The sequence below is a fragment of the Myripristis murdjan genome, chromosome 15 (assembly GCF_902150065.1).
Source record: "Myripristis murdjan chromosome 15, fMyrMur1.1, whole genome shotgun sequence".
Taxonomy (NCBI): Eukaryota; Metazoa; Chordata; class Actinopteri; order Holocentriformes; family Holocentridae; genus Myripristis; species Myripristis murdjan.
Genome location: NC_043994.1, coordinates 21,583,813 through 21,595,910, shown reverse-complemented (window position 1 = coordinate 21,595,910; position 12,098 = coordinate 21,583,813). Strand labels below are relative to the sequence as shown.

At 39.0% G+C, this 12,098-nt stretch overlaps 1 protein-coding gene across 1 annotated transcript in view; it reads right to left on the bottom strand.

Annotated features, from left to right (window-relative positions):
- The window catches only part of LOC115372569 (neurexin-1a), a 309,098-nt gene that overhangs the window by 267,868 nt on the left and 29,132 nt on the right, over positions 1 to 12,098 (bottom strand). Inside the window, exons 3-5 of the mRNA XM_030070577.1 lie at positions 8,470 to 8,583; positions 5,363 to 5,675; positions 2,269 to 3,652 (exon numbers count right to left, since the gene is read on the bottom strand). Of these exons, the coding sequence (XP_029926437.1) occupies positions 2,269 to 2,980 (712 nt within the window). The 5' untranslated portion in view covers positions 2,981 to 3,652; positions 5,363 to 5,675; positions 8,470 to 8,583. The remainder of the gene's footprint in view (positions 1 to 2,268; positions 3,653 to 5,362; positions 5,676 to 8,469; positions 8,584 to 12,098) is intronic.

Genomic DNA, 12,098 nt, shown 5'->3' with positions numbered 1-12,098 from the left:
TTTGGAGACTGAGCAGTGCATTTCATATTTACTTCAATGCCACTTGGTCATGTGACCCTTTATTTTCAGAGGACAATACCCAAACAGATCATATTACCTTGACCTTTAGAGTGACTTTGTGATAAGACTTTTAAATAAGAAACCCTGTGTCACTCTTTAGAACTGGGTCTGCACACGTGACAATGGAATTGCTCAAAGCCTTTCATGTATAGTATGTCAAGTATGTGAAAATATACTTGACATGCTGTGCATGTATGGATATATGAAATCTTTCCTTTGGGCACTGTATAAAAGATCAGTAATATTTCAAAGCCTGGTTCTCACCTTGACAAGAGAATCACAGCTGTCCTGAGATGGACCTGTCACCTGTGCATCTTGCATCTCATGAAAACAAGAATGAGGTAGCTGTCCCAGATTAAGTAAGCATGAATTGTAAAGTACATTGCCAAAAACACAAACATCTCTTCAAAGGAGCTTGTGAGAATTTTCTTGTTTGGATTTCCATCCTCTGCACTGGGACATGCAGTACGTTCTCTCCATCTTAAAGGAAATAAATTAGTTTGATTTTCAAATTAAGACTGCTCTGAAACTCCAGATGAAATGAGGACAAAGTGTACACTGAAATTCTGATAAAACTATAAATCTAGTGGCAAAAATAACCCAAGGAATATGCTATCTGTCTTTACTTTATCTTATCACATGACCTTTACCAATACTAATGACAATGTAGAGAATAAGCACTTTTGTTTTAGATTTATTTGAGGTGTTCTGATGCAGGAATCTCTTCTTATTGTGTATATCCGCTATACATCTTATGTATAGTGATTTAAACATATTCAGTGCTGCAAAGCACTGATAGTACATGCTACATACATTAGCTAAAAAGTCGATGCTCACTTAAGTTGTGCTGCCACTTCTGGCACAAACTGAATACTGAGGCAAATTGAAACATAACCTCCTGAACATGTTTTAATTAATGCATCTTGTTTGTTTGTTTGTTTTTTTTCCCATAAAACTAAGGGCAAACATATAAGACTATATAGTCATTTTATTTCCAGTAGCAAGTTAGTTAATGGTAGTATAATTACCTTATAGTTAATAAAAATAGTCAACAATAGCCTACTTATTTATCCACACAACTGAAAAAAAAAAAAAAAAACATCAAATCCATCAGTATTTCAGTCAGTAAGAGAAATCCATTAAAACCTTTTGCACACTCATACATCCCCCACCAACAACAACCCTCTGCCCAATTAGGCCTACCCACCACCCCAACCCACCCCCACCCAAATAAACTCAAAATACCGGGCCATATTAACAAAATAATGCTGATCTTATTGTTTTGCCATGGAAGAACTTCAAGATGACAATGTGATGTATTACTTGTCTGTCATTCATTAATCTTCCTGCAGTAAAAACATGAAATTTAATGTGTTAAGAACATAAAACGTCAAAACCAATTCAACCTACACTTACAAATTAGAAGTCATGGATCATTTATGTTTCTTGTTGAAATCCATGACCTGTGACTCAAGCACTCATTCAAGGACCGATATTAAATCTAAAGAAAATTCTTGGACAGAACACAGTTTTGTGTGGTTTAATTTATATGATACGCAAATAAATAGGCCTATTTAACAGTACAGTTACACAATTGCACAGTATTTTCTCCTACTCCTAAAGATACCACTCAATCAGTGTCTGAAAGCTGTGTCTTTACAATGGTACAGAACTATTATTTGCCTCTTGTACAGAAAACTCATTTAATTAATGATGGGCTCCTCTACTGTCACCCATATGCCTCTTATGGGAGCTTTTCACTGTGTGAGGTCCAAAATACAGTCTTTGCGTGTCCCATTTAACTTGCAGATGATTATTCCTGTTCTTGCATTGTAGTTGAGGTAAGTCATCTGAGATGGTATTTCATAGGTCAACCAATCCCCAGAGAACTGTTTCATATGAATGGAGGACGCCTTTGGGGATGAAGAACACCTGTATGTTTTGCTAATGAGGCCTTGCAGGAGATTCGCTCATTACAAACAATGGTAAGTCAAAGTAATGGCACAAACTTTAAAACTAAGATAAATATATAGGCTTTAGCCAAATAGAGGAAGGGAATGCATTATTTTAAGAACCTATTGTGACTACATTTAGTATAGGCTACTTTAAATTTGCAAAAATCAGTCTGTGTTGCTGCTATTGAATAGGCTATGGAGGACTTACAGACTGTATTGAGTGTATGGTCCAGACTGAATCCAGAAGTCTTACCTTCACTGCAGTCCTTCCCTTGGAAACCCGTCCGAGAGCAGTCACATGTTGGCTCGTTGTTAATTAAACTGCAGACTCCTCCATTTAAGCAAATGTTGGCTGTACCACAGAGGTCATTTATGACCCCTTCACTGTTGATCATCACAGACTCCGTTTTGTTGACCTTTATGTCCGTTATCCATCCAGTGAAAGGTGCCTGGTCCTTGACTGCAGCCGATGTAAGTCGTAGTGCCACGGATCGTAATTCCGGTGGTATTCCACCAAGAAACAAATGGCTGAAGACAGTCATATCCCGTCTTTTCGACTTCACCTCTACCCACTTTACCTCATTGTCCACCATTAGGGTTGTATTCTTAAAGTTTCTCCTTATTGTCACCGCATGCCATTGGCTGTCATTGACCGCTGTGTCAGACAGAACAGTTGCAGGCTCGGCACAGAAGATAGAGAAACGAAGGCTGAGTTTACCATTCAGAATGAGAAGTTCTAAAAAGTCACAAAATCCCTCATCATCGAAGTAAACTAGGAGCCCATGGGAACTCTTGGTTTTCATGTTGAAACTCATTTCACTTTCGCAGCATGCATTCCACATTGGAAATCTAGCCCACTGTCCCTCAGCACCTGTAAATTCTAGACAAGTGCCTATCTCTACCAAACAACAAATGAGCAGCCCAACCCATATGATATGGGCACCATGCCGCATTTGTAAAACCATGGTGTGACCACAACTTGATGTAGGTGGAGGGATACTATGGCTAGGGCAGATATTCTTCTTCTTCTTCTTCGTCTTTTTTTTTTTTTTTTAGAGGAACTTTTGCTTAAGCAAGAATGTTGGGTTGGCTGTGACAGAGTAGGCTAACAGGCATATAATTGACTGCCCACACAGATATGTTGGTATGAGCTGATGCATTGTAGAATAAAAGACTAAATAGGATAATATATTTGCATAGCAGTAGGCTTGGCCAACACTAATCTCCTGGAGCAAATATCATTACCTCACACTATCCAGGCCACTGGCCAAACCTCTCACTCTTAGCGCCAAAATAGTTTGAACTGTTTAAAGGTCCTGCCTGCCATGGCTATTTAGAGCAAAGTGACAGGGATTCAAATATCCATTGGGCACACTTGATCTAATTTATGTAATTATGGAACAGCTCCTTCTGGTGCCAGTTAGAGTGTGCACGGTTTTACTTGAGTTGAAATGGCAGCTTTAATCTTCATGTTCATGCCAGCGTTCTTTGGCGGGTAACTGGAAGCCTTGCTCGGGGCTTTTCACCCTGCATCCTCTGTTGCAATGTGGAAAAAGGCCATATGGAGCCACACTGGCTGATAAGCTCAGCAAAAGAAACAGTCTGTCTGTCAAGGCAGTCCTCAGTCCCAACGCCCTCTGCAAAAGAAAAACAGATTTAATACAATACCACTGTTTTCACCACATCCATTTCTTATTCTTTGGCCAAAGCCTTGACCAAAAGCTAAGTTAATACTGTGATTAATGCAGAAACATAGTCAACCAGGCTCTTCTATTTGGAGATTTGTGTTTGTCAAGCACATTGCAAACACAGCCCATATAGCTAATTAGATTAATATCACCCCGGCTTTACAAGCAATATGTAGCAGCACTGGGCTGTCAGTGTAACTGAATCCACTTGTCAGTGCATCTCATTTGCCAGGCATTTTGTAGGCTACAATATCGTCGCGAATGCATTCCTTCATATTGTGAAGACGGGAACTTAAGTACGGATGCATGCACGTTTCACAAATATCAGAAGCATATCAATAAAATGAAAGTTGCATATCAATAATCGCATCAAGTTGTTCGCAATTGCACATCTAAGAAAGCACGAGCCATCCCCCTAAACGATTGCACTCACGTCTAAAGTAAAATAGAAAACCATCTAGCTGCACCGCTATCATTCCGTTTCTCATAGCACTATTGCTCTAATTGACACCGAAACCTCCATTTACAACTTCTGCAGCCGTGAATGTCCATTAATGTCCATGAGCAGCATTCCGCTGTATATTCATTGGCCTGCCCTCTCTCAAAGACCTTATACGAGGAAAAAGTGCGTCATTTGTCTCACAAAGGTTGGTTTGTATATAAGACAAACCAGTCAGACTACCACTGGATCTCAAAACCCCGAGACAGAGCATATATTCATAATATTGTCTTCATCACTAATGTGACGAGTACCACTTTTCTCCTCAAAATACCAATCGTATTACGTGGTAAGATAAACAGCGACCTGATGTAGACTATATTATTTCCGCAATTATTTTCCGTTCCAAAGAATAAGGAACAGAGAAACCCGAAAACAACAAACAGGCAAACAAAACAAAACAAAAAAAAAACAAAACAAAAAAAAAAAAAAAAAAAAAAAAAAAAAAACAATATGGGCATTTAGAATCGGACACTTATGCACTGCACTTTGAGCAGAGCATAACAGCGTAGACAATCTACATAAATAGCCAAAATCAGGCTACCATAAGACATTACCTATGGATTACCATCTTGGTGTACTCAAATTAAGATCTGAGATGATTTGCGACATTTAATGTTTCATGTAATTCGTCCAAACCAGACAAAAGTCCTATTTTCACCATCTTTTCATCAATTATATGCCCAATTCGTTAGATATCTTCAATCAGATGACAGATGTAAATGGTAGTCTAATCACATTTTTATTTTCTTATTGGTATTAAGCTGATATTGGCGACAAGACATGCCAATAAAACTATATAATAACCTACTAAAAAAGATTAGGCAACATTACCTTTACTCGTGCACACCTTTACTTCTACGGGACCTCAAATAGTTCGCACAGCAGAAAATGCAATTTCATGCAAACCACCGCGGGCTGAGCTTCTGTAGACACAAGATAGTCCTTATTTTCGGTCTGCTTGAGAGCCTATACCTTAAATCCTCTGGTGAAACATTCACATCAAGATCTGCTTTCAAGTGAATCACAGCATCAGAGAGAGAGAGAGAGAGAGAGAGAGAGAGAGAGAGAGAGAGAGAGAGAGACGGCTCGACTTTCCCACTAACTCCACTAGAAAACCTAAAGATGTCAAGCAAGTCGGGGTTAGCGGCAAAAATTACCTTGGATATTCCGTCTTCGATAGTTTGTTTCTCGACAGAACAACAAAATTTAAACCGCGGGCCGGGGGAGGTGGGAGTGAAAACAAAAATCCAGTTATCCTTGTGGAAGAGAAGGTGCAATCTGGTTTCCCTGTTGAGCTTATCCAGCGACTGTCAGGAGCCAGAGACAGCGCATCACGTGTCTCTCCGTGATGTCTACCGTGGAGGGGAGGGGAGGGGAGGGGCTGAATGCAGCACCTTGGACAGCGCCTCTGCCTCGCACGCATCCATCCATGGACATTCATGACATGTAGGCAGCTTTCGCGATATTGCCCTATAAAACAGCAGTGATTGATTAATTGGCTGCAGTAAAGAGGCAAAACCCAGGAAAGCAGTCAAGGATGATGGAAGTGTAGAGTCCCGGAGCATGCATGCATGGAGATGAAGAAAAAGCTCTCAGCAAAAACTGCAACAGCGTCCATCTCAGCGATGTCGGCAGAGAGTTGATCAGTGGAAATTTCCTCGCCAAAACATGTGTGTAGGCCTATGTGTGCGTGTGTGAATTTAGGACCGTCGCATTCCATGAATGCCGATTGTGAACTACAGCCTTTCGTACCGTAAAAACACACCAAAAGTGACAGAATGCGATGTGTCTGCTTTCCAAGTGGAACAGAGTGGCGCTGCCCCATTTCAAAAGACTGAAAACTACACCTCGCCGCGACTTTTCAGTTTGTCTGTGTTTATGCCGATCCAGTTGAAGGATTTAACGTCCAGGCCAGGGTACTTTTTTCTGTTATGAGCACTAGTTAGATATGGCAAATCTGTGATCTTGACCCGTTTCTCTGAGGAGGTTTATGATATGGCACAATAACCACCCAGCTCATACCCGTCTGAGAAGGGACAGAAGATGTCTGCTGTTTTCTAGATTACTCAGCCTAAACAGAAAAAAATGAAAACATAATTTGGAGTTGTTTTATGGTTCTATTGGTGCTTGGCTTTTGCAAATGCATGTTGTTTTCAAATGGAAAGTGGTGTATTAAACCAGCTCTGAGCAGAGGAGTGCCAAGCAAAGGACTTAATCAGCCACTGCAACCACAATTGTTATCTGTGTTGCTAAATAGTCCCTTTCCTACTGACTAAACTAAAGGTAGCAGAAGTGGGCATCCAATGTGATTGGAAGATTGCTAGTTGGAATCATTGTGCAAAATCTGGGCGTGCGAATGAGTAAAACACTTTCTCAACAAAACTACCACTTAGGTGCCCTTGAGTTAAGCACTTAAACAGTGAATAACCAAATCCAGATGCTCAATGGCAAAGTGGAAGAACAGGTACTAGATTTGCACCAGGAAGCTCCCAGGTGTGAATGTGCAGCTGAATGAGTGGGAAGGAGCACATTTCTCAAAAATGAACAAGCAACAAGTGTGCTCGGTAAATGTGCTTTGAATAAATGAAGGTTTTTTTTTTTAAAAAAAAAAAAGGCTCATACAATGTACTGTCAGTTCTGTTTGGACTGAAGGAAAGGTCACCGAGCATTAGAAGGCTCTTCTTTTCAAATTACTCTCTTACAAAAGCAACAGCAGTACGAAGAACAAAGATTTCACATTGTAAAGTTCTGATATTGAGGTTTGTGGTCTCAACCAGTATTGATATCATAAGGTCCATCATTACTAACAAAAACATTTTGTTTTTCTTTGCTTAATTCCAGTCCATGAGGTTTTGGTCCCCCTGCACCTCATATATTTGTTTTCAAAAATGCTCATCCTTCATGTAAAGTGTATTAATATGACACAATGGCTCACTAGTTTATCACTGTGGCTTAAAATGTACTGGGTTTGAATCTCATTGGGTTTCATCTGGGTGCTCTGATTTCCACGAGTGTTTGTCTATGTGTGTGTGTTAACTCTGTGATGGATTGGCAGTCTGCCCCGGGTGTTTCCCTGCCTTGCTCCTAGTGCATGTGGGGATTGGCTTCAGCACCCTGTGACCCATATAGGCATATACTGAAAATGGGTGGATGAACCGATGCACTCTACATTTTTTTTCCAACAACAAAATTGATCTAATATCGCGATTTAACATTTGTTGCTGCTACATGTAGCTGCACATTTGGAATATTTTATAGGAAAATTGGATTTTACTTTGCATTTTTCTACTGTACATAGAAAAATGCAAAACACTGAGAAGCTATACTGACTATGTAAACCTAAGAGCTGTATTGCAAGAGTAAGAAATTAGGTAAGAGTAAAATGGATAATTTTTTTGTACACATTTGTGTGCTTCTAGTGGATACCTAACCACTTTTGTCCCTGAAGCATACCTTCTTTGAAAATGCTTATGTATATTTGAAAGAAATATCGTATGAGGCAAAAATTAATCTGCAGCAGGCTGGCACAGCAACAGACTGGTATTTAATGCACTTGTAGTGCAATCTGTCTTTCAGTTCAGATGTGAAAAGCTGCCAACCGTATTGTTGTGACCAGTAAAGCCCACACCAGTCTGAAACAGGGAGACGACTGCATTGTTGTCAAGTGCATTTGAAAATATCCAGAATATCTTTTCCATTTATGTTCTTTTCCTCTTTCTTTCCCTTTCTGCACTGTTTTTCTCTCCCTTAGAATAGTTTCGACAGGATACACAGTGACACAGCCACTATGCATGAAATATTAGGCAATGCATTAAATAATAAACGAACTCCAGCATGGGGTACAGGGATTCCAACTAAGCTAGATAGATTTTGATTTAAATATATGTAGCTCAGTGCTATGTTGCGTTCACTGCCAGTAGCCTGTATCAGGATGTCAGTGGGAATATCTACATTCTACATTTAAACGTCTATTTTATCTATTTATTTCCTTGTTTTCATACATGGCAATCAGAGAAGACTGTTATGTAAGAATTTCAATGCAGTGCAGCTTGCCTCCGTGCATATGACTAAAAAACCTTTGAATGGAAAGTGAAATCAAACTAAATGCAAAAAAGGGGTGATGTAACTATGCAGTGCTATATTTTATTTATATTTTATTATTTTTATTTATATTTTTTTCTATTTTACCACACAAGTACAGTCTATCCATCTAAAATTATTCAATTATTATTATATAGGCAGAATGAATAAGTATGGTACACACCTTTAGCTTTGTAGATGAACGATCAGGTGTGGTGCTCTCAGGTAACTTTTACTTTTATTTGTTCAAAGTTGTGCATCACAGCCTTGGGAATGAAGAGATAATCAGCTGACTGGCCTGGAAAGTAAAAATGAATAATTTCTGGAGTTAATGTTGCATGAACATTACAGTGTTCTTATATTTCAGTTAAAAAAAAAAAAAAAAAGACAAAGACACAGCTCATCAGACCTCATCCGAGGAAAAACACAGTTATATTTAAGACTTTTTAAGACCTTTTTGTGTCAGTAAGATTGAAGTCCAAGACCATTTTTTCTTCTCATAATCAACACAACATGCTTATGGGTTACATTGTTAAGACTTAAAAAATATTATAATTTAAATGCTATAATAGTATTAAAGACCTTTTAAGGTCTTGCATTTGGACTGTTTAGGTGTGCTTTTTATATAATGTATGTTGTGTTCACCATATTACCATTTTTGTTTTGCATTTCATAGGAGTGGCAGTGGTAGTTTCCCATGAGTAGGCAACAATGATTCAGTTCAGACACTCTGATTGGACTTGGTAATTTGTGGGTTGGTCTGTCTTTACATGCACTCATGCACTCAACCAACACACCTACAATGAAATGTCCCACATACAGAGAGCAATGAATTCAAGAATGAAGCCCCCATACATCTTAAAAGCACATAAGCACACACTGTGCATCACCACTTTCACCCTATGCACAGATGTTACACACATGAACAGTTACATCAGAAAACTGTCACACCAGGGAGGAAGTGAGACCAGATTTTTGTCTTTCCACGGTATAGAATTTGTTCAAGAAAAGAGGTCACTTTATGTTAAAGCTTTATTGGTTTTCTACTTGACAGCATGGGCCAGGACAATTATGTGATGTGTTTCTTCATTGTACACAGAGGTTGCGTAATGCTTAGTAAATCTGAAACACATTTGTAAGGGAAGACCTACAAGTGGTACTTTGAATGAAAAGGGCTCTGACTTTTAGACAGTATCAAAGGTTTTAGAGCACAGCAGAATAATTTTTTTTTGAAAACTTTTTAGGTCCTTGGTTGCAGCCTTGGTTGTATCACTGTGATGACAGTTCGAGGAGCGCAGAGAGATAGTGCACTTAAGATTAATGGAGGTCTAAGCTTTCCTATCAAGGTTCATATAGGGATAAGACAAGGGAGCTTTTTGTGCGCATGTTACTAATCTCCGACTGACCTCTGACTGTGTCGGAGGTCACGTCAAAAGTTTGAATTCATTTAATTTTGTAAAAAGTTTTGCATAAAAAAATAATAATGCTAATAATAATGTTGAATAAATAAGTGCTGTTTAAAAGTGTCCACAGACTTTGCATCTCTTATAGCCTTGGGTAGGGAATTACATAATTTTGGTACATAGTTAAGCTGGCAGAAGATGATCTAAGAGGCCATGAAGAATTACAAAACAACAGAGAATTAGTAATGTTGGCCGGTTCCAAACCGTTAAGAGCCTTGTAATCGAGTGAAATAATTTTAAAATCAATCCTAAAAGACACTGAGAGCCAGTGCAGGTTAACTAAAACTAGGGTGATGTGCTTTCTCTTTCTTGTTCTAGTTAAAAGCCTGGCAGCAGAGTTTTGAATTAACTGCAGTTTATCATTAGATTGTTTTAAAAGATCTGATTGCTGAACACATGAACAAGTTTTTTTGGCATCTTGTTGGAATAGGAGCGGTGGTACTTGTGATGCTTCTTAAATGAAAGAAAGATGCTCAGGCTCATGACTCATGACTGGCAAGTTTGGAGAGAGCTAGCTCTCTTTTGGTTTGTGAACCAACTAAAGCAGTATTTCCATGTAATTTCTTAAAGTTAGTCTTCTTAACTGCAGCCAAACCAGTTGTTAAAAGAGTTTGGTCATCACTTGGGTCCAACAAAATCAAATTATACAGCGATATGTCATCAGCACTAATCAGCAAAATTTCAGAGAGTAATTGCTGTCTGGCACGATTGTACATCTCTCTCTGAACTCTCTTATGCTCCTTTGAAATTTGCCATTAAGTGCTTAGCCCTCAGCATGTTCATAGGTTTTAAATAATGCTATTAAAAACAATAATCCTAATTTCTTTACTCACTGTTCTATTTCCACTACAGTCCATCAAAGTAGCTTTACAAGAACTAGAAACTCAAAATAAGCTCTAAAACTACAGGAAATACCTTGAATAATCCAACTACATCAAACTATTCTTCAGAAAAATGTATTGTAGTGTCAACAAAAAACAAAGCAAGATATGGCATCAAATAGTGACATACAGTATATGTTTGAGCTGTACACTGTCCCTTTTAGATCAAATAAGAAAATGAAATGAAACTATGCCACAAAATAATGCAGTTTAAAATGCAAAAATAGATATCTATCTAGAGACAAACTCAAAATATCAGTAAAATATGAACTGTTTCTGACATTAATATCCTGACAGACTTTTTGAAAAAATAAAAAGCTCAGTATTTGCTCCTCCTGTGGTCTGTCCTCTCTCTCCCTCACTGCCCTGCACTGCTTCAGCTGGTAAACAATCATTAGCTATTAGCTTAAACAGTGAGCTGAAAGAGGCAGGTTTTGGACCAAGCAGGGGGAAAATATCGCTTTTCATATTACAACCTTGTGCTTGGTGAACAAGTGGTGTGATAAAGTACTCACTGGCTTTCACTTGAGGAGGTTTTCTTGCTAGTTCTCATCAGGCTGTTGCCTCTCAGGCTGACGGACTGAAAGTTACTGTGCTGCCGCTCTGCCGGCAGCAGGATGCGGACCAAACCACTGTGAGGCATGGGGGAGGAACTTTTAAACACTTAAAAGCCCACTATTTTACATTTATAATTAGCACCGCTTGCATTGCACTTTCATTAAATATTACTATATTATTCAAAATTTATGGATGGAGGGGTCTTGTCCCCCCCGACACCCCCGGGATTTCCGCCTATGTTTTCACGTACCCCCTGCAATGTGCTCGCGTACCCCTAGGGGTACGTGTACCCCTGGTTGGGAAACACAGGCTGTGTCCGAAATCACTCCCTAACCACTATGTAGTGCACTATATAGTGATTACGCCATTTTGTAGGGGTGTCCGAATGTTTAGTGATTATTTATGTTCACTATATAGTCCACTGGATGTATCCCACAATCCACCGCAAAATGTAGTGGACATCCGATGGTCACTAACCAGGCAATATATCCCGTCATGCATTGCGGAACGGCGCCGAACAACGGGCGAAGTAGTGGTAGTAGTGTCCGAAACGGTCCGCTATTGAGTTCACTATATAGTCCACTACATTGAATTCCCTATATAGTGAGTAGGGAGTAGTGAGTGAATGAGTGATTTCGGACACAGCCACTGTCTTAGACGATGGTTATATTTTGATTATTTCCTTTGCTCACCAAAGGTTTGCCTGTGTTGTCTGGGTTCAGTTATTAAGTTTAATGATGTTTTTACATTATTTGTGCACCGTGACTCAGAGAGTGTTAAGTTTTAATTAACAAGTAATCATGAGTTATTTCACTTTTACAACTTGACATATTGCATTGAGTGAATGGAATCCTAACAGATGTATCCCCATTTTCAACTTCAGCTTGTGAGTTGAAACAAATTCTACTTTT